At 40.2% G+C, this 27,837-nt stretch overlaps 1 protein-coding gene and 1 long non-coding RNA gene across 2 annotated transcripts; both read left to right on the plus strand.

Moving 5' to 3' along the window:
• The first annotated feature begins 877 nt into the window (after nt 1–877).
• Nucleotides 878–27,476, plus strand: LOC119735335 (tyrosine-protein kinase Mer-like). Its single transcript, XM_038209031.1, has 22 exons — nt 878–935; nt 2,417–2,782; nt 4,889–5,218; nt 5,880–6,218; nt 6,841–7,152; nt 7,953–8,267; nt 9,092–9,382; nt 9,825–10,154; nt 10,593–10,874; nt 14,230–14,253; nt 20,207–20,479; nt 20,826–20,960; nt 22,382–22,409; nt 22,540–22,607; nt 22,855–23,064; nt 23,533–23,643; nt 24,078–24,265; nt 24,410–24,532; nt 24,972–25,083; nt 25,595–25,691; nt 26,178–26,277; nt 26,897–27,476. The coding sequence occupies exons 1-22, from the start codon at nt 878–880 to the stop codon at nt 26,972–26,974; spliced, it is 4,170 nt and encodes a 1,389-aa protein (XP_038064959.1). The 3' UTR covers nt 26,975–27,476.
• Nucleotides 22,382–23,058, plus strand: LOC119736214. The gene is made up of 3 exons (XR_005272287.1): nt 22,382–22,409; nt 22,540–22,607; nt 22,855–23,058. It is a non-coding gene; the product is annotated as an uncharacterized LOC119736214 (long non-coding RNA).
• Nucleotides 27,477–27,837: the final 361 nt, after the last annotated feature.

Raw genomic sequence — 27,837 nt, forward strand, 5'->3', positions numbered from 1 at the left:
GGGGGGGGGGGGGCTCTTCAAAACTTACCATTATTATGCATACTGCAAATTATATTCCCATTTTCACGGCGCATTGTAATGGTTTTTGAGCGGGTTTTCTTTTTTGGGGGATTGGTGTCAGAACTCTCGAACCATTTATTGGAATAATTGCTGGAAACAAAATATTTCTCAAAAAGTCCCCCCCCCCCTCCATCTGGATACGCCACTTGTGGGGTCATGCTGGAGACGGTGGTGACGTTATTCAGTGTCAATTGGAGTTGTTAGCAAGTGCCATAGCTGTGTTTGTTCATAATTATTTCGGTTTTGGTTATCAATATTGATGTTGCAGCTTTGTGCCTGACTTTCGAAATGTAATTTGCCAAGCATCTCATTTTTGAGTGAATGTAGCACAGCTCAAAATGTACGGATGTGTGTGTGCTCTATACAGACACAGACCAAGCGAACCCCAGATTTGGGCCAAGTCTAAACTTTCATTTAAACGATTGAACTTCCGTAATTTGATCATAGGAAACTTTATAACGCTTATGTTGTGCGCATGAGCAAGAGTGATTGCTTTATTAGTTTAGCACTACATGTACTTAGATAAACAAAGTGGGGTTCTTCTTTCGTGAATACTAAATTAAACGCCCCACTCAAGTTAGCAGGGTGGTTGGATTTCAGTGTGATTAAGTATTGTGAATACGACCCCGGGTCTGTAGTCTCTCTTGTTAAAGGTGTAATACTTTTATTCATATTTGGTTCCGAATAAAACCATCTCCGGGTTCACCGAACTTCAGTCGATGTGTTCATTGTAAAAATGTACGAGTAAATACCACCGTGTATTTAAGCTGACGTCGTTAGCCGGAGTTTATAGTTGTGCCGTTCAGTCAGCGTACAAATGGCGTCGGTAGTCAGCGTATACACCATAGCAGCCAGCTTGCTATGTTTTCTTGGAGGTAAGACATTCTAGTCACAAATTCTTGGAGATGAGAGGCGGGCTTTGTTTCTTTAACAGATCACATACACCATTTTTGTATGTGGGGTAACGTTGTCTTCGTGTGGCATATGGAAATTGTGGGCAGACACAGCAGGAAACTGAATACATTATGTTTGTATTATTCCGTGGGGATTATGCCTGTCATTTAGTTTAAACGGTGAATTTAATAATCTCGGTATCATTAGCGCTTTACAAAAGTCATGTGCAGCGCGTCCTGTACAACAATGTGGGACGTTAAAGGCAAGCACTTGTAAAACGTAACGGTGGTGGTTATTCTCGCATAAATAATGTTGTTTTACCTCATGTAGTGATTGCAGTATATCAACGGTATTCTTTTAAAGATATTACATGTTGAAAGTGTCTATCGGCACCTAGACGGTTTACGCTCAAGTATACGCTGCATTTTATATTTTTTGCCTACATGTTCACTGTATACTCATCGTTTTGCCAGAAATTGTGGTTGCCACTGCAATGTAAAATTGGGACTCTATGCAATATTGATTTGTTGTCATGCAATAGTAAACATAATTTGGACAGGGACAGGTCATATGAGCGTTAGAGTCTATAAAAGGTCAAATATAGTCACTATTTTTTGTCTATGACACCGTATCCAGCTACGTAAGGGGGGGGGGGAATTTGGCAATTATTTCGGAACGAAAGTGCTACCTCACAACATTTTGTAGATAAAATACCCTCTAGCATTTCACCATTTTTATTGGGGTGGGGTTGTTCAAATTGGGCCGTATCATAAGTCCGACGCCTCATAAGTCCGACACCTCACATGTCCGACGCCTAATAGCTCCGACGCCTCGTAAGTCCGACAAATTAAACGCATTGTTTTTCCGACGTCGGACTTATGAGGCATCGGACTTATGATGCTTCGGACCTATGAGGCGGAACAAATAAAGTTTTCTGCCTCACAAGTTGGACGCTTCATAAGTCTGACATTTTGGACTTGTGAGGCGTCGGACCTATGAGGCGTCGGACTTATGATACGGCCCAATTTGAACAACCCCACCCCAATTTAGGCCCAGGTACACTGCCATTGAACACGGTGAAAAAGGTTATGGTCAGAATTTAAAAAATGATTCCCATAAAGTTGTACAAATCTGTTTATGAAATAGCCTAAATCTTTTTAGAGAGAAATCTTTCAGGTTTATGCCATTAATATTTCAATCCATACAGACATGACTATTGAAACAGTTGAATGTTAGGAAAATAAAGTTACATTATTTTACGTTGAAATGTGAGAAATAAACAAAATGTGCTGTGTGATTTGTTAATAATAATTGATCATTTAAATTCATTTGGAATTTTTATTTTGTAAACCATTTCGCCCATTAGCTGTTTCATTATGTGTTTTTAATTGTTGGTTTGTTTTTGTCTACACTGTTTCTAATTAATACGACTTAAAAGTCGTGTATGTATCCTTTCTTAAAGATTTTCCACCAACTGTCCACACCCAAACACTCACCGTCACCCTGTTACCAGTATCTACTATACAAGGCCAATCAGCAACACTCACCTGTACCTTCTCACTGGATGTGTCTGGTGCCTTAGACTACGTGGCATGGAGACAGAGAGGCACTGTTATTGCTGACTTTTTCGGAGGAGCCCAGACACCATACTACCAGAATGGATTTTCTGCTCCTGGATATGTTGTTTCCAGGGATGATTCAATGAGTACTCTGACGATAGCAAGTACTCAATTCTCTGCTGATGATGGAGAATATAGCTGCAGGGCGGAGTATACAGTAGGTGTGAATGTTTATGGTAGCACAGCAACCAGCAATCTAATAGTTTATGGTGAGTACATTGATGGTGTCATTTCCCTGGTTGATAAAAAATAAAGAAAAAAACATACAATGTTTTGTCCCTGTTGAAAATACGTTTTTACTTTTGTTCTCCATTGTATTTCGCCACCCACACAAATATCAAAAAAGTGACAGTAAAAAAATAGCTTCTTAAAAAATAGTGGTAAAATAGTGTGGTAAAATAGGTTGTCACAAAATAGAAAGCATCTTTTAGAAAATGGATGCCCAAACAATGATTGCAACTAAAGTATAATCTCTCCATGTTGGAAATGCACATGCATATGGCGGTAATGCAAAATAATGTGCTTATTCTAAGCACACTCAGCAGTCCTACACTCTCAAAAAAAACCCATGTGTTATATTGTCTGTACGAACTCGTTTATGAAAAAAGTTACCTAACGCGTGTTTGGTGAAAGTTATCTTGACAGTTGTGTAAAAGTTTACTTGATGTCTCATCATGTCATGTAACTATATTTACATAGGTATTATGAAAAACACAATTAAATAAACTTTACACAATTTTCAGGTAAACAAACTACTTCATTCCCATTTTAAAATTATCTCAACGCGAAAAGAACCTCAAAACACAACCTGTCTCATTTCATTTTATGTATTCCTTTCCCGACTGCTTCAAGTGCTTCTCAGAATACAACTGACAACATTCAAATTTGCCACTCACTCAAGATATTTATCTCTGGTATGTAAGGTCACTTAAAGACAGGCTATCAAAGCGCTTGTCAATGGGAGTGTGTTGTACGGAGCCTGGGTACAGTCCAAAATATAGGAAAAGAGTAGTCCATGGATTTTACAAATATTCTAAGTCCCACAAAATATCAAACAAAGAGCCCGTGGATCTCATGAACATTTCCTAGTGGGGCGCTGTGGTCCAATGGTTACGGTGCTCGACTCGTGTGCCGTGGTACATGGGTTCGAATCCTGACCGTGGGAACATGGTGCTTGTGCTCCTGAGCAAGGCACTTTACCATTATTGCTTCGTTTGACCATACAACAAAATCTGATAACTACCGGTGTTAAAAAAAGTGTGTTGTCGTTGCTGCTCGCAAGCGTGAAGTGATCTAGCTTCAATCCAAACACGTACACGTGCCTGTACCACTCCTTATTCAAATTACCCGCCCTTAGTAACCACCTTACCATGTCTCATTTTCATTTACATATCAATGCTAAAGTAGATTTATTCTAATTCACCCGGTACTCAACCGAATAAATCAATAGTTTGTACCTATATACACAACGACGTATTATATATTTAGACCACAATTTTCTGTATGCAAAACTGTAAGTGATGTGGAGGCTTTGCCTTGGCGGCTTTGTGGGGATGCAGATTCGCTGCCTGTCTGCTGTCGCCTGTTTTCTTAATTTATACCGATCAATTGATACGTTGAAAATAAATGTTGAAGGGTTGCTCAATACATGTATATATATCTCAGAGAGTATAATACGTCTCCCACTTGGAGAACTGCAGGAAATTAGGGGATGTCACTGTGGCATATTATTGAGTGGCAGCAGTGGCATAGCCACGGGGGGGGGGGGGGGGGGGGGGGGGCGACAGCCCCCCCCCCCTTTTGAAACCTTGTCGCCCCCCAGTCGCCCCCACTGAGATTTTGAGTTTCAAAAAAAATTATCATTGATCTACATGACACCCCCCCTCATGAAATGTTCCCGCCCCCCCCCCTTCCCATCGCCCCCCCCCCCCCCCCCCCCCCCCACCTGAGAAATTCCTGGCTACGCCACTCAGTGGCAGGTCTTCATTGGACCCGGTTAATGCTATTGAAAAAAATTATTACTACATGTACATATGTACCCAGGTACAGGTAGACTAATACATTTTGAAGTTCCTGGATGTGCAAAAAAAATTGAAAAACAATGTCAAATTTATATACCGGTACGTGTGTACAATGGAAGCGCTTACACCGCAAATTATCATGTATACACCATCAGCCATGTCAGTCATCCATTCCCCTTAGGGGCCAGGAATTTTGGGTTTTTTTATGATGTTCAATGCACTTGTAGGCATTTACATTAATTGCAGGCCAAGTTCTCCAGTAAGAGAGTACTCTTTGTATGTGTATGAATTTAGTGCTTCCATCAATAATCACCCTATCCGACTCAACTGGAAGTTACCCTTCTACTGGCGGTACATCATATCTTGTTGACGGTGTGAACCGTCAGTTCACCTGTGAGGTACCAGACATCAACCCAGGAGCATTATTCACTTGGTCTCTGGATGGTGGGGCCATCACAACCGATAACACCGTGAATGTTACAGGTGCTGATGACTTAACTACCAGCACTAGTCTGGCAACCGTATCACCAGCATGGAGCAGCCACGGAAAGATGTTACAGTGCCAGGCTTCCAATAAAGATGGACATGCTGGGATGAGCATCAGCATCACACTTGACATTAAAGGTATTTGTATTTTCCATAATATTAAATTCTGGAATGATTTCTATTGGAACAAGCATGTTTCTCCTCTATTAGAATGCATGATTGTTCACTGGAAGGAATTTCACTGGAAGGAATCGAAATACGTGTAAAGCACTTTCTTTGCACTCAATTGGGCCATTTGTGTCAAAGTCTTTTTAAAGAATTAAAATTGTACCCTGCATTGTTTATGTCCAGCCATACATGATAGAGGAAAACTGGATGTAACGCCATCCGCCTTGCTTAAAGTATTGCACTGCCTAAACGTGTTACGTGTACAGTGCTAGTGATAATTGGAGGATTTTGACAGTTTGAAGCAGTGGTCACCCCTCCATTGAACAATTAAGTCAAGAAAAACGGATGCGTTACGTTTTGGAGGATTGGGGCAGAATGCAATTACTACATGATGGCAATTGGAGGATTTTGCAGGATAGGGGATTTTTCCAAGGAAAAAAGGCCTAGGGGGTTAGGGTTAATTTGTCATTTACCACAGTCTTTCATTGACATTTTTAAAAAGCAGATGAACTTACATCTACAATGTATTTTGTACGTTTTGAGTCGAATTTAAATGTATGCACTTGTGGGTGATGTGCTATGGCATACCAGTAATTCTCTGTGAACTTTCCTATTTTATATTTGCAACCAGTGCCACCCAAGACCTCATTCATGTCAATGTATGATTCCAATGGAGCGTTCACACCAGGAGGTTCAGTCAGCGTAGACCAAGATGCATCACACACCTTCACTTGTCAGGCTCAGTCTCGACCTGCAGCTACCATCCAGTGGGATGTCGGTTCTCCTAGTTACCAGGACAGTACCTTTGGACAAACCACTCCAGGCACAGGCGATGGTTTGGTTGATACTACAAGAACCTGGACATTCACTCCGAGACGAGACAATCACAGACAGGATGTGAGGTGTGTGGCCAACACTGCAGAGTCACAGCAACCTTACCCATATGTCATGGTTACACTCAATATCAGTGGTATGCGTTGTTTTTGTTTGTTTACAATATTAAAATAATTTATCTAATGCAAAATGTTTTCCTTGTCTTATTTGAAAACTGTCATCTTGAGTCTTTCAAAACTATTGAAAGCTACCGGTACATTCATACATATGTAATGAAGCCTTGAATTCAATGAAAAACAAATGTCAATTATGCATGTATAAAGTGAATAGAATGTCGTTGTGAAATTTGTTTTATTGATTATTTATTTCTTGTCAGAATAAAGTTTAAAAAAATGGAATTGTTAAAAAAAAAATGTATACATGTACATGAAGATTTTTTTTCTGGTTTCTGATACAACAATTGGAAGACCGTTGCATTTTCATTTCCAAAATGATGTAACGCTCATAAACAGACAGTGACAGAATTTTATATCATTTGTTTATTTGTTCTGGATTTCTTTAACAAACAGTGCATTGTGCATCAAATAATAACTACAGCTAAAACTGTACATCAGTGACTGAGAATGTTGTGACTGTAATGAAATGTACTGAATACATGGGATATCGTGAGCTGCTTAGGACACCAGCAAAGTTAGAAAATACAACAAAGACGATTTCTCCTCATCTACTCACAACCATTGCATATTGTATTCACTCAGGTCCCCCTGACTTGCCTGTGATCTCAGGCAATGCTGGTAGCACATCAATGACAGAGAATGACCCCATCGTGTTAACATGTACAGCAGACATGGGATATCCTGACGACTGGACCTTGGTTTGGTCCAATGGAGGCTCACCTGTAACTGGACCAACTACGAGCTCGTCAGCATCAGGTGATCGCTACAGCTTCAACAGCACGCTGGACTACACACCAAGGAGACAGGATAATGGAAACAACATCACATGTACGGCAAACAGAGCCCCATGGATCCCTGGACCAGTGGGATCTCTGGGGCCGATTGATGTCAAGTGTAAGTCAACTGAAACTAACATTGATGATGAAATATCTTGAACTAATTCTGAATTTTCCTCTAAAATACAGAGAATTCTGTGAGAATGTTGTTCTGTTACTCGGAAGGTGAAATTGTTCTTTAAAAATCAGTTATGTAATACCGACCCATGTGGCTCATTATTATATATTCAATGTTCATACAAGTGTAGTCATATCACAATGGAGCAAAATAAAATAGACATGCAACTCCGCATGGGTCAGTGCAGAACCACTCTCAGTGAATGTCTATGCGTCATGTATACAACCAATAATTGAGCATGTACCATACATGTACATTATTGTATGTAAACTAAATTGTATTGGAAATGTATACATGTACAACTTTCCCACTCTTTGTACATGGAGCCAGTGGTATAGCTAGGTTTCTCACCATAGAGAGCAAGTAGGTGGGGGAAGGGGACTGGGGCGACAGTTTGTGCCACATGGAGCTAATTACAATGTTGTCGTACAGTGTGAATGCATACATGTGTTTTTAGGAATGTATGTGGTTTTTTGTGATCCATGTTTTGGAATATTGGTTCTCATTGGGAAATCTACTAATAATGATAAAACTCCAGAGATAACAGAATTTGAGATTGTACCGGTCATGCCAGTAGTCGTCGTTTCGACATTTTTTTGACGGTATTCACACAATAATAAGTTTGCTGTGATAAATGTCTACTATTTATTTTAAGTCCATAAAGAAACGTGAAGTTGTGCAGGGGCAGCTGCTTGTGCTCCTCCATTTTGTGAGATCAGCTTTTTATGTCTAATTTTCAGTTTGTGCCAGTTCACTTACTGTGACAGGGTCAAACGCAACAGCAGGCAGTACAGTCACCTTAAGATGCAATATATCAGAGAGCAGCAACCCAGCTACCACTCTCACCTGGTCTAAGGGTAGCGTACAGCTAACCACGCCCACTGATCAACCCAACGCTCCTGGAGATAATGGAGGCAGAGTGACTACAGTCATCTACACAACTGATGTCCTGGACAAGACTAACAACGGAGACGTGTACATATGCTGTGCCACGAATCCAACCATCTCATCATGTGTTACGCCGTTGTGTGACATGCATACTTTGAATGTCAGATGTAAGTCTCATTGTTCTATTTAGTGTTTCTTGTGGAAGACATCCTGTAATGTAGGGCCAATAGACCATGATCACGTTGCAGCCATTTGGATAGTGTCCATTAAAATCAACGTGACCAAAGCGAGGCTGGAAGGAAAAATAGTCTGGTTGCCTTTTGCTCGAAAAATATTATTCAGTACTGTTATTGGATACAGGGAACATGACTGAAATGGTGGCAGCATGAAAAAAGGTCTATCAGACTCCAATCTAATTCAATAAAATTGATACATGCTGATTTGGCCATTGTCGCCATCTTGTGACTGCCTTTAACCTTCCCTGCAGTCATGAAGGTAAAAAGATTGGTTTTCTGCCTTTCTTTCCTCATCCCGGCGGCGATTTTTTTTTTCAAACGAGATCGGACAATATAAAAAAGGGCGCTCTTTCTGCGTTATGCATATTCATGATGTCCAGGGCTTTAGAGAATAAGTGATATAACGAGGAATAATGATGTTCAAATCACCGACGATTGGCAGCTGATTCGTGGACTGGTAAGAGGTAGTCCTGACTTCTAATCAGGTGATCCGAGCTTGAATCTAAGTAAGCGTTTTTCACTTCTTCTCATTCCACCTTTTAAATAACTAAACTGAGGAAGGAACATTTCTCAAAAGACGTAAAGTCCACTCGTATTTTGAAATTGTCCATACTGTTTCATTTTTTCTGTAAATGTATTTCACAATCTTGAGTCTCGCCGAAGTTAACATATTGTCACTGAAACTGAATTTGCATCATACGAACAATAATGTGGATGTCTCAGTTACATGTAATATGATATTTTCTTCCCTGTAGATCCTCCAGACTTCACCTCATTGACTCAAACTCCGCAAACCCCTGTCACTGAAGGCAGTGATGTAACTCTGACGTGCACTGTAGATGCTAATCCTTCTACTGTTGATATAACTTGGAAAAAAGAAGGTTCAGGTGATGCATTTAACCCAACGAATGGCCTCACCAGTACACTGACTCTGAGTGACATCAACAGGGAGCAGGCTGGCTACTACACATGTACAGCGAATAACGGTGTGCCTACGGATAATCCTGCTGACGTGGTTTCAACTCCAATCACTGTCATTGTACAGTGTAAGTTCACTTTTTGAGAGATTGTGCATCTACAGTAATGATGTCAATCACATTTTTAATTACTGTTTGTTTACTGTAACTGTTAGTTGATGTTAGTGAAGTTCTTGAAATACACGTACTGAACATTATTTCAGTCAGGTTGGCGTAGCAAATCTTCCCTCGCTTTCCACCACTGTGACCCGGGTTAGATTCCTGTCCTGGCCACGTGTGGATTGGGTTTTCAGTCCCTACCTGATTTCGTGTGTTTCCCCCAGATTATTCTTCTTGGGTTTTCCTCCCAACCTCTAAAACTGTAATTTCTTCTCATCACCTTCTTTACAGGTTTCTTCATGCCTGTGAGCTACAGTGCCTTGGGCACTTTTGATGAATCCTTGGTTTCATTACGAGAAATATATCATAATGACATGCATAATGTGTGTTTATTGTCTTGTTCTCCCCACAGATGAGGTGAACATCACCAATAAGGCAATGAAAGAAGTAGGAGTCAGTAATGGTGATACTGCCGTCTTAACCTGCATTGCTGTGGGCAATCCTCAGCCAGTCATGGAGTGGTATAGTCCAAATAACACCATGATCACCAGTGACACGGACGAAGGCAAGTTCTTTGTAACCAATGAGACATCTGGTGGAGACAGAGTTTTTGGGTTTGAAGTCACAAGCAAGTTGACCATCAAGGCAGTAGATTCCCAGGTTGATTACGGGGTGTACACCTGCATCAGTTCAAATGGCATCGGGAGAGAGGACTCACTGAATATCACCCTCTTTGGAACAAGTAAGAAAGTAAATGGGTTATATGTATAATGCTTCGTTAATATTATTCCAGTTTGTTTTCCTTGGCATAAAAATACATGTACCTGTATGTATAGAGGCTACATCTCTTGCAAGTGACTCTTACCCATGAGGGCGGGTCTTTCTACTTTCAATGTCACAAAATTTAAATAATAGATACTGTCCATAGTAAGGGCCTGTTGCTAAGGGAGGATATGTCCCTGCTGCTATATGTCCAAAGGTGCTTGAAACAGTCACCCGCTACATTTCCATATTGTATTAAAGCAAAACATTTACTTGAAATATCAGTGTAATAGTTTTGAGAACGTTAGGGTACATATACTGAATGGATAAAAAACTTTAGTCCCTCGTGGTAGAAACTTGTTAATTTTCTTTACAATCCTGCTTTATATTTATGTTGTTTATGACTTTTGTATCTCAGGACGACCAGACAAGCCTACTAGAGTTGAGATAACTGAGCGCACGGCAGAGATTCTTACTGTGACGTGGACACCTGGCTATGACGGTGGTGAGACTCAGTCATTCCGTGTCAGCTACATCAAGACATCAGACTCCACAGAGGTCTTCACTGAAGAGACAGGTGGGAAGACAACATCCACAGCAACAGGTCTGGATGACTACACAGAGTATGAGATCAGGGTGTATGCCAAGAATGCCATCGGTGAAAGCATTGGCTATGGCAGCACAACGGGATATACACTGCGTGAGTATTGTCTATTTTGCTTCTTTTTATATTTGTTGTATTGCTTAAGTGTTTATTGTGTATTGTGTGAGTCGTTTGTGATTTATTTTCTTAGCACTTTTTGTTTCGTTTTGTGGGGGAGGGACATGTAATAGTTCAAATAGAAGCAAGACTTTATCTCCGCGCTTTGATTTTCAAGATGGCGTACCCCGATAATGGTATATATTGGGAGACAGTATAAAGATCAATGAAAACAGGTGTGACATGACAGTACGTGTACATATTGTACACAACAAGTCTGACACATGCGTTTTGAACGCACTGAAGTAGGTATAATAAATGCACATGTCGTATCCCATACATACCAATATACATGTACATAGACACATCACATATTGTCATCACATTGCTCTTTTCAGTTTTTAGTTTTTTGGGATTTCTCCGAAAATCCTACCTAACAACTGGTGGTCCCCAGATCAACATTTTCAAGCAAAAACGCGGAAATTTTGAGCAAAATAAGTGATGATCAATTATGAACACTTATTGTCTAGTAGACCTGGATAATGCCGTAGGAATCCCCCTTATATTTGCCTAATTGCCATGCACATTGCCTGATAACCGACAATTACTCTCGTTAAGGGTCATGCAGACTAGGTTTCTTTTGTGAATCATGACCTCCCATCCCTCAGAAAAATGTTTCTCAAAAAAAACCATTTGATGTAAAAGGGCCTTACAATTTAAATTTAAACAGTGTATTCTGCTTTGGGATTTTTTTTTATCTGCATGCACCATGTACATACAGTATACATTTTCTTATTCCATAACAACATTGCCTTCACTTGGTATATTATACATGTATGGGTATATATGCAAAATGTCTCCCTCACAGCCAGTCGTATTCTATTCTAGGGATTTCTTTTTATGGACCAGGGTGAAAATATTTTTCTCTTCCTTGTTCCTCTTTGACGGGGTTTTGTTTTAATAATCAAGGAAGCTTCAGGCAGTAAATATAAGCAGGGCTATTGCACAGCACATGTACTTTGCAACGTCATTTGGTTCACACTTTGGTCATATCCATTGGCGTAGTATACATGCAGTCTTTTGTTGATCACTTTACAACTGTGCAGCTCCACCGTGGGAACTATTATGTTGTTCCTCGTTGCTTGCACTTGTGCACTTTTGTATAGGCCACTTCATTTAAAATGTTTGTACAATTTAATGTTCATCAGTTTCTTTGTAAATGGTTTTTGTGTTTGTTTTTGTTTTGTTGTTTTATCTTTTGAGATTTTTAAAAATGTATTTGTGGTCCTTTTTCAAGAGGGGCGATACTACTACATCCATGTTTTTTTTATTCTTTTTTATATCAACATTAGTTATTTCCTTACACCGTCTTATATGGTTCTTCCGCTATGGTTCTTCCGTTTTTAATTACAATTGTTTCGCCAATTCATTACAAAAAAATGGGGAATCTGTCTAAACTGGACAAATATACGTAGAAAACAGATGAACACTATACTCCAAAACTCATTATCTACGCAGTCTGCTCAGGAAACATATTTTATTTTTGTCATGGCCCCATAGTCAAGTGCAACTCCAGGTTCAAAGTACGAATACAATCAACTTGGCTTCAATCCACTGAATTTCAAAAGAAACTGACAAAAGCCGGTATTTTGTTGGGAATTCCTCGCATTTTGACACTTGAGAAGAATATTGTTCACCGTATGATAAATGACTGAGCAAAAAAAATATTAATCGGTTAAGATTTGTGTCGCTGACTGTGTGTGATGATGATGATGGGGGGGGGGGGGGCTGGGGGGGGGGCTGGGGGGTGCTGGGGGGGGGGGCTGGAACATTTCATGGGGGGCGTCATGTAGATCAATGAATTTTTTTTTAGAAACTCAAAATCTCAGTGGGGGCGACTGGGGGGGGGCGACAAGGTTTCAGGGGGGGGGGGGGCTGTCGCCCCCCACGGCCCCCCCCCCGCCACTGCATATTGTATCTAGGTGGCGCTGTTTATACAAAAAAAGATTCTGTATCCATAAACATTGTGTGGGTGAGTTTGTTTCTGTATTCAATAGGGGACGTTGAACAATAGAGGACAATAAGGTTCGCAATTCCCGAGAGGTCCCCAATTTGGATTCGTGTACAAAACATAATAGCTGGGTCTTCCTAAACAGATTAGAGGGACAAAAAAAAGGGGTCCCTGATTGCAGGTAAGGAATAAAATCGGGGACGACCTCGATTAGAAAACGTGTACAAAACCAATGTTAGCTGTTGCAAAAAAAAAGTATAGGTACAAACAAAGGAATGAGGAAGAGGAACAATGGGGAATCCTCGAATTACACCGTAAAGAAACGTGCAGGTGTATGTACGCAGATGTGCTACTGTCTTATCACGCTACTGTCATACAATATGTACAATTTGTATATGTAGAGTACTTGCTTCCTTGCAATGTAATGCTGACAAGACAAAATTATTACCTTCAAGAAAAAGATACCAGAGGAAGGGGGTTTGATTCTGTCCATTTCGTCAACAGTGTAGATGTACATGTATCACCCTTCCCCCTACAGATCATCACGTGTCCATGGTGAACAATATAATGTAATGGTGCAGTGTAGAAAAGTTCATTTTAAACATTTGTGTTGTATATTTCTTTTTTATTTCCCTCATGCCCCTTGCCAACATGCCTGTGTCTGTTTCCACCTGTTGCCTTACTGAATCCGCACCATAAATCCCCAAGTTATACCGATAACGGGGCAGTTGAATTGCACTATTATATACACGAAAGTTAAAGCACAAACATGAATAGTTAACATAATTATAGAGAACCATAACTGAATTTCAAATCTGTTCTCGGAAAGGCAGCACACAGTTCCGACTGTGTCGTACTTTGCACCCAGGTCTATGCCAGGCGCGGTTTAAGATTTTTTAATAAAAATCTTAAACTTAAAGAAATGCTAATGTGCCCCCCCCCCCTTCTGACTCATTTTTTTGTTTACAATTAAAGTATTAATAATGTGGTATAATGTCAACCTGTCCGCAACACAGATGCATGGCCAACGGTGGTGGGGGGGGGGGGGGGGGGGGAGGTAGTTGATCGTCATATTTGAACATTGCGCCCCTATTACAAAAAGGTACCAGAACCCCCCACCACCACCCCCACCCGCCACCCCCCCCCCCACCCCCGTTCCTTTTGATTTGACGGAGGCTATTAAAGTGTCCAGGAAAAAAGAAAGAAACTTGTCTACATTTCAGTACTAGGGATATACAAAAAAATCTGACGGGCCTGGAAACACCCCCCCCCCCCGCAAATATTCCTGTGTCCGCCCCAGTATGTGAAAAAAAATTCTTAAAATCTTTATTTTTTTTCTTATAGCGAGAGCACCAGGCCCAGACTCAGGTACGTTCAATTCGAATATCTACGTGGGTTTGTTGAATATCACTTTGTCTTTTCACAAACAAATACATCTCAAAGCTGTGACACGTATACAGTTGTATACGTGTTTAATGGACAGTATAAAAAGTGCATTCAAGCAAACTTGGATCTTCAATTCTTATCGGTCGATCTATGGCAAGCTATGTTACAACTGATAATGTAGTAACCAACGGATAACGTATCACCAACCGATAATGTATCACAAATTGACCGATATTGTATCACTAACCGATAATGTAGCAAAAATTGACCGATAGTGTAGTAAAATTTGTATCCGATAATGTATCACGTGTCGACGGATAATGTAACTACAAAATAACTGTATCCGATAATGTATCACCTCGGAACGGATACTGTATCAACCGATAATGTATCAAAAATCAACCGATAATGTATCAGTATATTTGGAAAAGGTGAAAATATTGCAAATTAATTAAAGTCTAATAGTCAGGTTGCATACGGTTGGAATCGTGGCCGACTAGTCCAAAGCACCAAACTTGGCAGATAGATTCTTATAGCCCCAGAGAAGATATTTAGAAGAGGTGACACCTGAAATTCTTTTGGGAAGAGTGCCTAACTTGCATAAAGCGTTAATCCCTGTCGTGTAATATATCTATTCCCATATTTGGGTAGATTTTTTTTTTTTTGAAAAGTATATTTTGGGAATTTACTTACATATCCTTACTTAAATAACATTTTCTAAAGGATATCGGAGACTTGAAGATTATGAGGACATAATAAAGATCCATTTCCTTTTCCCTCAGATATTATCAAGTAGTTTGCCAAACCTCAGTATTGATGAACTTCAAATTCACAAAGTTACTTAATGACCCAGTTATCCTAACAAAAATAAATGGGAAATCATGTGAAAATTATATCATCTTGATATTTAGCCCACAAAAACAAAAAGGGGAGAAATGAGGTGTCCGTAAATTGGGCTAAAATTACTTGAAGCCTGACGTGGAGGACTTGATCAAGCTCCCCGTTTTTGTGTTCTGAGCTAAATAGCACAATGTTGTTGTCCACTTGATTTGAGGGGAGGCATGAAGTCTAAATCGAGTAACTGTGCCAGTTAGCAACTTGGTGAATTTGAAGCTCATCAATACTATTTGGCAAGACTACTTGATTATATCTGGAGACAAGGTTAATGAGCGCAACTTTAGAATGTAATAGTAGCCATTTTGAATCGTTACTATGTCCTCATAATTATCTTAAATGTTTTAGAACATGTTATTGAAGTAAGGATGTGTAAGTAGAATCCCCAAAATATACTTTAAAAAAAAAAAAGTACTCAAATGTGGGAATAAATGTAATACACGGTAGGGATTAAGCAAATTAGGCACTCTTCCCAAAAGAATCTCAGGGTCACCCCTTCAAAATATCTTCTCTAAGGCTATAACAACATATTTGCAAAGTTTGGTGCTTTGGACCAGTTGGTCACGATCTTATCAAAAATTGGGTCTAAGCCACCTGACTATCATGAGGGGAAAAGAAAAGGCAGGAAAGTCGAAAATACAGACGCACACTTTGACACATGCTTAGCTTTGGAGAGTCCCAGACGGTGTATAATCTGTGCTCGCTCGATCCAATATTTGAAAATAATTGTGTAAGTTTAGAAGAGAAATCGGTCCTCGGATAGGTCAATCATCACCCGATGAATAGTACATGGAAGCGCACATTATTAGAAACTGTGCATACTTTGGTGACAGCATTGTCTTGGTTCTCCAAGAAGAAAGCGAGGTAAAAGACAATACATACATTCATAAATCGTAAAACATATTTGCGTTTATACTCACGTAGTATTAGTATACCGGGCGTAAATGATTTTAATCATAGATGGCATAAAGCTAATAATAATTTACTAAATTTGTAAAGTTTTGATATTGTTTATCAATTTATAATAACAAAAAAATGGTCCCAAGCTATTTTGAACCGGGTACATGTGCTAGCAATGTAAATGCAGTGCCAGGGAAGTACCGAGCCTAGAGACAACTATATGCCATTACAACGTTAAATAATTATATAAACCAATTGTGACCGCTTCTCATTAACCGACGCAAACCGCGGCAGCACAAATCGACAAACGTTGTGCCCCACGATGAACACTGCGCAAATATCGTTTCAACTGATGTGGGTCGTTATTCCCTTGGATTTCGGTTTTATCAAAAACATGTGCATGTATTGAGAAAATCAAATCAACAACGCACACGTAGACTCCTGCAGCACATGTGCATGCATGCGAATAAATAAAGCAAACTGTGGCGAGGCGTTGTGAACGAGATCCCGGTTGCGACCGCTAAATGATGATGTAGGCCTACATACTCGCTTTTGGTATTTTCAACCTATTTGCACCGCTAATGACGTAGAGGGCGGACGAGTATACATCAGAAGTTTAATCCGGTGTCATATGAAAATCGGACTTGTATTAAAATCGGACTCTTTTTCCCTTTTATTGGTTAAACCCTCTCACGTGACCGGTCCCCCCCTAATTATCCATGCATGAGCATGCGCAATATCACCAATGAGTCCGTATTTCATAAAACCTAAATTCATGCTGCACCGGCTGTGGCAGGGATGAACCGTGAGGTGAAGCAGAAGGGGTAAGGTAAAGGAGATTTAAGTTATCCTCTCGAGTTTGGACATATGGGGCGCCTGTTTTTTTTTGCCCCGCTCACCCTCCTCAGCAAGGTTGCTTGTTCAGACTCTGGTTTCTACGCTCGAATCTTTCTTCCCCATAGGCAGGGTGTGCATGGACTTATAAAAAGCCTATAGGGTCATTTGCTTTTCATGCATCTTGGTTGTTTCCAATAATAAAACGGGTAACACCACTCAAATTCTGTTGAAGTTTCAGCTCAGTGGATAGTACACTTTTCGAGAAAACAAAAACAATACACATGATCGCGACACACGATTTCGTCAATAGCACTCTTTTTTCAAAAGTCAGTTAATATTAACTGATCGTTGGGATTCACCTACAATAAATTGCACGGGGTGTACGGTACTAGTCTATAATCCAAAACTTAGTAAGCTTGTCGATAATTAGTCGGTATTTACTTTTCGGATAAATGCAAATGATATATGCCTTTAACAAATGATATTGGTAATATACGAGACATTTCGATGTACGGTACTTTATCACGGATAATTATGAGTGGAAAAAAAAGACATTTGGAGAGGACCAAGTGTGGGTAAAATAAACGGAAATAAGTTTTGATGTGTTTGATGCTTCCCCTTAAATTCTGTTTGTGTCATTACTGACCTCTTTGCGGCTGGTTTTGAATGAGAAAACAAACTGTAGAAAGGACCAAGTGTGAGTTAAATAAACGGAAATGAGTTTTGATGTGTTTGATGTTTCCCCTTAAATTCTGTTTGTGTCATTACTGACCTCTTTGCGGCTGGCTTTGTATGAGAAAACTAAACTGTAGAAAGGACCAAGTGCATGGGTACAATAAACGGAAATAAATTTGGATGTGTTTGATGTTTCCTCTTAAATTCCGTTCCTGTCATGTGACTAATTCCGTATGTCATGTAACTCCCATCTTTGCTGCTTTTTTTTTTTTTTTTAAGTATTATCGATACATGTCACATGCCTCCCCTCAACCTTAAAGTGGCATCATCATCATTGAATTATGTCAACACATACGAGGAAACAAAGTGAAAACAAAATATCTGTATGTGCCAACTTGCACAGATGAGGGTGGACCAACTTCATTATGTACAGTGGCGTAGCCGGGGGGGTGGGGGGGGGGGCGTGGGGGCGACTGCCCTCCCCATGAAACCTTGTCGCCCCCCAGTCGCCCCCCACTGAGATTTTGAGTTTTTAAAAAAAATATCATTGATCTACATGACGCCCCCCCCCCCATGATATGTTCCAGCCCCCCCCCCCCCCCCATGAAAAATTCCTGGCTACACCACTGATTATGTATTACACATTAGGGATTAAAGATTTATGCAAATTAGGCACCCTTCCCAAAAGAATTTCTGGTGTCACCCCTTCAAAATATCTTCTATAAGGCTATAACAACATATTTGCTAAGTTTGGTGCTTTGGACCAGTTGGTCACGATCTTGTCAAATATTGGGTCTAAGCCACCTGACTATAGTAAGTGCCTTTACTATGATGAGTCCCCACTCGGGAAAGTTTATCATTAAGAACTTTTTTTTTTTAATTTGGGAGGGAGTTGCTCTGGTTTGGAGACGCTCTACTTCCAAGTGGGCCTAGGCTAGTGGTGTACCCAGCTTTTGATGTCGGGTGTGTGTGTGTGTGGGGGGGGGGGGGTTAACCGCCCTCGCACATCCGCGCCGAAATTAATGTGGACAAGTTTTTTTCTCCGGACACTTGGCCTCCGTATGGGCTCCGTATCGTGGCATATTTTCAACGGGGAGCGCTGATAAAATCCTACAATCATGTTCACTATATTACTGTACCGTACAAATGCCCTGGCTTTTGTTTTAAGGGGGGGGGGGCACCGTTGGCATGTGACGTCATTTGTTATTTGTCCACCCACTGACAGTTTGCAGTCCAAACGTCACGAGCCTGCCGCACCCTTGAGGCCAACACAGGCACGGATCCGGGAGGGGGGGGGGGGGTTAGGGGTCAAACCCCCTCCCCCCAGCTGTAACACCCTCCCCCCAAAAAACATACAGGTATAATGTCCGCCTGTTCAAAATACGGACGGAGGCAGCTTAGATAGGGGGTATTTGTACACCATTCTGTAAAACAGTGTAAATAATCGTCGAATTTGAACAGCGCCCCCTATTGAAATATGGTACCCCCAGTTTTTGATTTTACGGAGGCCAAGTGTCCGGAGAAAAAAATTAACGTGTGTACATTTTCAGATTTTTTTGCTGATGAAACCCCCTGCCCCTGCAAAAATTCCTGGGTCCGCCCTTGCAACAGTGGCGTAAATCTGTGCCGGGGACTGGGGCATGGGGGATAGCTAAAAAAAAAAAAAAAAAATCCGGCCTTGAAATTCAAAAAGAGGGGGGGGGGGCTTGCTGGAGACCACATGACACTGGGGGCGCTGTTCATAATACAAATGTATCAGCGGATTTCAAGCTTTTTGTACTTTTTCTCCCTTTCTCAGTACTATTTCGGCGGTTGGAAAGTTTAAAAAATACCTCAAAATCTGCCTTTTTTCTCTAAAGACGAAATGGAGGGGGGGGGATTCAATAGCCCAGACCCCCTCCCCGGTCAAAACGTGGGGCGGGATATATAGGACATGAAACAAACATTTGTGTACACCTTTTCCCCATACTGATACTTAATCGGTTGATTTTTGATACTTTATTGGTTGATACAGTATCCGTTCCGAGGTGATACATTATCGGATACAGTTATTTTGTAGTTACATTATCCGTCGACACGTGATACATTATCGGATACAAATTTTAATGCACTATCAGTCAATTTGTGCTACATTATCGGTTAGTGATACAATATCGGTCAATTTGTGATACATTATCGGTTGGTGATACGTTATTCGTTGGTTACTACATTATCAGTTGTAACAAGCTAACCTTGATACATTACTCCACTGTTTACGGTTTTACAGCACTCCGCGTATCGTGCTATATATAGGATGTACATGTACATTCCTTTCCCACTATATACAAGTGTAACATGATAACCGCTGGCTGAAAAATTCCGCGTAGAGCGTGCATGTTCCATCTTTACTTTGAGAAATAACTAAACGAAATAAATTATTATTCCACTTCTTGTGCTCGTGAAACACCGAAAATGTAGTGCGTTTGCATCCCACACACCACCCGGCATTCTGCCTCATGGCATGTGGGACACTGACGCACTACGTTCTTCCATGTTCCACTCGCGCTCGTGGGTTAAAATTTAACTCAGTATGCTCTCTTTTTATATTGCCACTTGTGTTACATACATGATTTGAATATCCAATTATCAGGGATCGCTGTGGGGTTTAACAAGAAAGATGGAACTGTAGAAGTTGGAGGGCTGAAGGAGGAGAATGCATGCATCCAGCTGGAAGTCCGATACCAAGGCAACGACACTTGGCAGGAGTGTGGAGCTTGCATTGAGTCTGATCAGACAGTGACCCTCCCTGATCATTGTGCATCATCACAGAAGCGAAAAAGACGAGCTGTAGGGGCCATTGAAGCCGTCCGCTCCAAACTTTGCATTGGTGGTTTGTGTAGTCAACCAGCAGATGCCAAGGAAGGTAATCCTTGACAAAGTCATGTTGTTAGGATGACTGAAACATGATAGTCCTACTGTATTCGCCGGTTGAGATTGTTGAGTTTACTATCAAAACTTTTGTCTTGCTAAGCTTTAAAAAATCAAAATTTAATGATCAAAATGTCACATTAGATAAACAGTGGTTTATATTTTTGCTGCAATATCAGGATTTTACATTTCCTCCCATTTGACTGCAGAACTTGATTTTATTGATAAAAAAATACAATGAATGGCTACGTTCTGAAAAATGATTAGCAAAGCTTGATTTGATTTAAATTCCTCGTTTTTATTAAGACGAATGACAATATTGTATTGTTTCCAATTGATAGATTTGCCTCCTGAGCCCGGCGAGCCAAATGACAGTACTGGTGTCATCGTCGGTGTCGTCGTTGGTGTTGTCGTGTTAAGTGTCATCGTTGTGCTCGGAGTCTATGCAAAGAGAAAATTTGGGAAACACAACAACGGTAAGATTGACATCTGTATCGTCTTGGTGGTCGGTTTTAAAAAGGAACTCTCTTGTGGGTGTTAGACGAGGAGTGTTAGTAGACAGCCATTTGGTAAATCACAAAATAAGTGTACAAATAATAGAAATGACCGTATATTTTAAACATTCACACGCCCCATCTCTCCACACTGTGGATAATTCCAGGGGAAAAGTGGACGTGGGCAAAAAGTGAAAAATCTATGCAACTGTTAGATCTACAAGCATCAAAACCACAGTATCAATTTAAAGAAGGCAATGCGACAGTTCACTTGAATTGTATTTCATGAGATGGAAAATGGTTAGAGATTTGATGATTGATTTGTTTTTTTAATATCCGTTATGCTAGCAAAAGACTAACACCCTAATGACACAGGGACACTAAAAAAGTTCTTCACACGTTGCACAATATTAGGAAATTTTCAAATGCGATGCATATAATTATTTGCAATGCCATTTTTGCAAAGGCATTGCCCTTTTACCTAACAACGACGTCCCTTGGGCGGGACATTTCGCTGGTTGACGCGCACCGTTCCTTGTGTGTGACGCACGTACACCAGGGGAGTTGTTCTATTTACGGATGCATACCTGCAAATAAACTCCCATAGACACTAGTGCTAAATGCCCATACTTCAAAATTCTTTTAAAAATACTCAAAACTCTCACAGGTATTGAAGCTGCACAGAAAAATGATAATCAACATGTCATCTTTCATTTTCTTTTCAATTTTTGGTGGGTTGACCATTGACTTTTCGAGATATTTTCACCCAAAGAAGACGACCCCTATTTTCCGCAAAGCGGAAAAGTAGCCATCTTGAAAAACGATCCCTCCACAACATGGCATAATAGCGCCACTTTTGAGCCCAATAACATCCAAAATGCTCGGAATTGGAAGCCCCAAGTCCGGGCCAGAGGTTCATTACCACATCTCTTCAATTCCCCAATGTTACGGCGCTCAGAACTCTCTAATATAGAATATTTTGAGGGTGTAACTTTTATTCACGAGCCTGGCGGATCGATTTAACGATGTGCACCCTTACATGCAGTGGCCGTGGTTCGCGGCAAATGAATTGCAGTCAGGCAAGATGGCGTCGGTCGGTCATCCTCAACTGTACTTCCTTTGCCGGTGAGGGGGTGCTTGTGAACGGCGCGGATAAATATCTTATTGTTGACCTCTTTTATGTAGTCATTTAACATATAGGAATCTTCTGTTAAAAAAAATCCACCTTCAACGCTTTGACTTCATAGAATAAAAGCATAGAGTTGAAGGAAGACACCCATTTGAACGTATCACGAGCTACTGTGGAATTGTCATTAACCTGTTAAACCCTTAACCCTCAATTAAACTAGGAATTATCTTCTGAGCAAACATAGAGATCTCATTGTTTTTCTTTTTGATTTCAGGTGACAGAGAAACGTTAAGAGAGACAGTGTAAGTTTTTAGATTCTTGCGTTTGAATCTGCTTTTTATCGCTGCTACACATAACTGACGAAGTCCGAACTATAGGTGCTATAGATCACCATTGAATATCGATTTTCCTTTTCACTTTGCCTTTCTGCAGGAAAGACGTCCGTCCAAAAGTCAAGAATCCGCAAGAAGACACACAGTCACCCTATCAAGACATAACAGGTATGATTAAGCGAATGTTAGGAATAGGTTTAAGTCATTTTCGAGTTCTTGCCCTGGTCAAAGTGAGGCCGCATGAAATAAAATGCTACAAAAATAACGACACAAATGGGAACTGCATATGTAAATCGAAGACATCAGTGGTGTCGCCGTATTCAACCACAAACTACGGTGAATCTCTAAAAACATTTTCTCGCCTAACTGAGGTCGAATTCGTAGTCATTACTTTATACTCATTTAAAAATTTCAGAATTAGAAGTACTTGGTAATCCAGCCAATCAGGAACTAGGAACCGCAGCCTATGCAAATGTCCAGACTGCCCACAAGGCCTTCCCACGTGATCAGCTGAAGATCATCAAAGAGCTCGGACATGGCGCCTTTGGTCAGGTGCTTCTAGCTGAGGCTTCGGGGATAACACATGGGTCAAAGGTCAAATTGGTTGCTGTTAAGACACTCAAAGGTGAGTTGAAAAAAAAATTTAAAAATCAACTATTGCCAGTTTATAGAGTGGAATGACCAACCAAAAACAATTATTGCAGTTACGAGGCGAGAAAGATCGTGGTGATAGTTACACTCATTACTAATTAAACAGTAGTTACCAGTCTATCATCAGTTCGACTTTATTTATCAACCTATCTTGTCATTCCTATCTACAAACCTGGCATATTTAGGACTACTGTCATCAGTTTACATATTGGATGCACGTGTATCATGGGATGAACAATTAATCACATTAATTTTTTCATCACATTTTGTTTCAGCTTGTGAATTGCCCCAATAATATGATTGAGTCGGCAGAGATTTCTTTGTAATTGTGAAATTCCAATATAACTCAAAAAAGATCTTCGTTTTTATTCTGCTTGTGGCAAGCTATGAAACAGTTTCAGAACATTTCGGTGTGTTTTTTTTATCAATTTGAATTCTGCAGAGGAAGTCAACAAGAGTGATAAAGCCGATATGATGAGGGAGCTAGACCTGATGAAGAAGTTACCAGACCATTGTAATGTAGTCAGGCTCCTTGGATTCTGTGTAGAGAAAGGTATACGAATTTCTAGCCACCATGTGAAACTGATAATAACTGATGCGTCATAGTGGTCGGAGTTGGTTTGTGTACTGACACTGTATTGTACAGTTTTTTTAAACAAACCCTTCAGTTTTCGTCTTTGACAAGCTTCGCCCACTGTACCTTTATAATATAATTCAGGAGGCACAGGGGGGATCGATAGACTTTGCATTTGAAAGCAAAGTAAATTAGTTTTGACAAAATGAAATTAATTTTGTAATTTTGGGGTTTTTTGAGACCCAGTGAACGATTTTATATTTTTGATATTGGTTTAACAAAATTTCATTCGGGATGCTAATTCAATTTCTCTCTACCGAATGGTTCTTTGTCCAGTGGTAAGTGATTTTGAAACTTTGTTACAAATATGAAATCGTGATAGTGTCAGATTATTCAAACCTTTCTACAATTAGACCCGCCATACATCATAGTGGAGTATCTGACCAGAGGCAACCTGAAAGACCTTCTTAAAGACAGTCGTAGTAAGGGAGGGCGTGTCTATGGCAACCTGCATGGTATCAGTAAGTCACTTACCTCCAAGGATCTGATGAAGTTTGCCAAGGATGCCGCTGATGGAATGGCCTTCATCTCATCTCAACAGGTAAACATTCTTAGTCATTGAACTGAGAATATAATCAACACGTTCGGCTTTATTTTAGTCGGTCGAGAACATGAACCATTACTTCATGATGCATGTCATTTAGCTCTCTTTTTTTAACTGGCAAACTTCTTGATTCTCACACAGTGCATTCACAGGGACCTTGCTGCCCGTAACGTGCTTGTGGCTGAGGACATGACGTGTAAGGTGTCTGATTTCGGACTCGCTCGTGACGTCATGAATATCCGAGTGTATGAACGGGGTTCAGAGGTATGTGCCTGTGGTGGAAATTAAGTTGCGTATGGGGGGGGGGGGGGGCAGAACGGGAGGCGGGGAGGGAAGGGACGAGCCCCCAATGAATACCCGTGCCCCAGGGCGCCAAAGGGTGCCCGCCGGGTGCCACTGGCTGCTCCCGGTGCCCCCATCCCGCCGTTTAAAATCTGAAATTGACCCATAACAATGTACCATAATGCCTTAATTGCACCTAAGTAAGATTTGAGGCTTTGCATGGTGGAGATACTAAATAATGAAAGGTTTGCGGAAACACCATGTGCGAATAATTTCTCAACTAAGAGAACTCGACGTTCCGGTCAGTATGCTCTGACCGTCTTCAGGAGAAACTGTACACCCCAGGGTGCTCCCTCAGAAATTTAACCTTAGTGTCTTTATTCTGGAGAACACATTTGAATAATTAAAAAATTGTTTGCAGGGTGCACTGCCCATGCGCTGGATGGCCCTTGAGTCCATTTTGGATGACGTGTACACAACAGAGAGTGACGTATGGTCTTATGGCGTACTTCTGTGGGAGATAGTTACACTTGGTAATTAGTATATTAAAATCAGCCATACATTTGTCAATATTAATTGTTTTATTAAATGTATTGTTGGGTCTCGTAACTGAATGTCGTTGCTTACGCATGTAAATAAGCTTCATATGCCCGAGTTGAAACCACCTCTAATTGTTACTTTCTTCCAAACGATACCGTTTCAGCCGATAACATATTTAATTTGAGCAAGGTTTCTGTTATTCGGTATAGGTGGGTTTTTTTTAGTACCTGTAATAGTCGTACACAAAGCTTGTAATGTTTCTGAGGGATGCTGTTTATTGTGTCCTTATTCAAGCAACCGTGCTTTAAGAAAAGCCTGTCGGCTGAAACTACAAGAGTGTAAGGTTTGAAGAAAAAAAAAAAAAATCTGATCATGAGGTACGTTACGGTGTGTTGCAGATGTACTTGGATTATGCCTACTAGTCGTAAAGTGAGTTAAAGTTGGTAAGGGTTGTTTGAACATGATTTAAATAGATTCTTTTTTTATGTTTCATTGTTTTATTAGGTGCCCGTCCATACCCTGCTATGACAGCAAAGATAATGGTTGGTGAGCTTCGGTCTGGCTACCGTATGCCCAAACCACAACACTGTCAGGAGGAATTGTAAGTTGGACCATGTACACTGAAAATGTCACTTTATCTTCATGTAAAACATTACGACCTCCTTCCAAATTATACGTAAAGGATTTGTTGAATGCAAAATAAGGTCATAAGGTCCCAAGGTCATTTGGTCATTGTGTTTTGAGTGAATGCGGTCGCTGATGCAGCGAAACATTAAGTAAGGAACCAACTGATGCAAATTCTGAATTAGTGACATAAAAATCTACATGACAGTTCAAAAAGTAGACTTTCATGAACTGTAGATATTGAAAACAAAAACAAAATTGGTAAGGATTAATTGATAGGCCTAGCTTCTTTCTATTCTTATGACTCAGTCGGGGGATTCTATAGTGCCCTCATTTGAGTAAATGTACATCTTATTTCATTGTAATGATTTCACCTTTATTTCTTTCACCCGGGAGTGAAGTGTGTATTGCTGTTTGTTGACCAACCAGATAATTATTGAACATGTTGTATCAACAATGTCAGGTATGTGATGATGTTGAGATGTTGGGATGAGGATCCAGAGAGTCGACCGACATTTAAGATGATCAGTAAGGAGCTGAGCAAACTCATCAACAAAGGAAAGGTGAGAGGTCAAGAAAATTTTGTTATGATTACAATTGTCAGGTTAAAAACGAAGCTGTAAAGTTCCAATCTTCCGTCTCAAAAGCCGTAACCTTTTTTTGGTAAAGGAAACTGTTATCTTACAGAAAAGGGTATCGTTCCGAATAGAAAAACATTAACACGGGAAATGGGTATTAAAACATGAATTTAGGAGAAACTAATAACGAGACGGCAGTTCATGGTAAATTCCTAACATCTGTAAAACAAAATTGCAGACCTGAATTGGAGCTCTGTGGTCCAATGGTTACGGTGTTCGACTTGCGTGCCGTGGTACGTGGGTAATGATGCCTGGTGCTTCACCCAGGAGTATAAATGGGTACCCTTAAAGGTAGAGACCAGAATGCGCCGATTTCGAGCTGCTGCGAAACTCACGGTCTAATGGCCTGATGAACAGGGGTAATAATTGTGAAGCGCTTTGAGACCTTTTTTTATAAAGTGCTGTATAAGAACCACATTAGTAGTAGTATTATTTTATTTTATTATTATTGCAAATGTGGGCAGGTAATTGCAAGTAGGCAAGTGGTTGCTTATTCCTATCAAACTAGATAATGAGTGATTTGATTTGTTTTTTTTTTTCACAGGAATACATATCGATCAAGGATTTCCAAGAAACCGTTTATGAAGTTGTGCTGACGGAAGATGCTGGTGAAAAGTTTTAATAGTTTAGTCATCTGTAAAATAAAATATTGCGCAATTTTGTTTGAATATAAAAATGCACGTCGATAATTTTGGATTGTCTTTGTATATATCACCAAAACCATCCTGTGCTTCCTGGCATACGGCTCTGCCAATCAATCTGATTACACGCCTATGACATAAAATATAGATCGTCTTCAGTGTTGATCTATATTCCATCCTGCTGCCTAGCAGAAGAAAACAAAGAATCAGGTGAACACAAGTAATTACCATCACGTGACATATTAGCTTGCACCTTGTTTAGAGCAATTATGTGCTTATCAACGTAATGTCAAATAATGCATCTACATGTTTAAAGGTGTTATGGTATTATGATCATTATTTTCAGGGTTTCTTAACTAAATTATGTCTGAGGAAAGTCCTGAGGTGAAATATATTATGCATTTAAATTCCATCTGAAAAAAGTTTAATCAATGCATTATACTCGGATCTCTTTAAGTTCGCTTGCAATACACTGTTATTTCATTTGTGAACATTTTATAAACCGTTATTTTATTTTAAAGAACAAATGAACATATTGGTACATGTACTTGTATTATAACTGGAAAGGTATGCAAAGGGTTTTGTTTTTATTACAAAAAAAAAAATCGTAGATTTCCAAGGAGGAAGGAGGCACCCCGACTCCGCCCTCACAACAGCAGGGAGTGCCTTCGGCACGCTATCACTCAACATCCCCCTTTCATATCAACATTCCGTTGTTTTTATAAAGCTATAAACCTAAAGTATGCAGCAATAAAACGTACCTCGCGATACGTCAGACGATCAGACGATTTCCGTGGTTGAAAGGGGGTTGAAACCGTTCGCAAAAGTGCCTTTTGATGAGCTT

This window comes from Patiria miniata, unplaced genomic scaffold (assembly GCF_015706575.1).
Source record: "Patiria miniata isolate m_02_andy unplaced genomic scaffold, ASM1570657v1 HiC_scaffold_29, whole genome shotgun sequence".
Classification (NCBI taxonomy): domain Eukaryota; kingdom Metazoa; phylum Echinodermata; class Asteroidea; order Valvatida; family Asterinidae; genus Patiria; species Patiria miniata.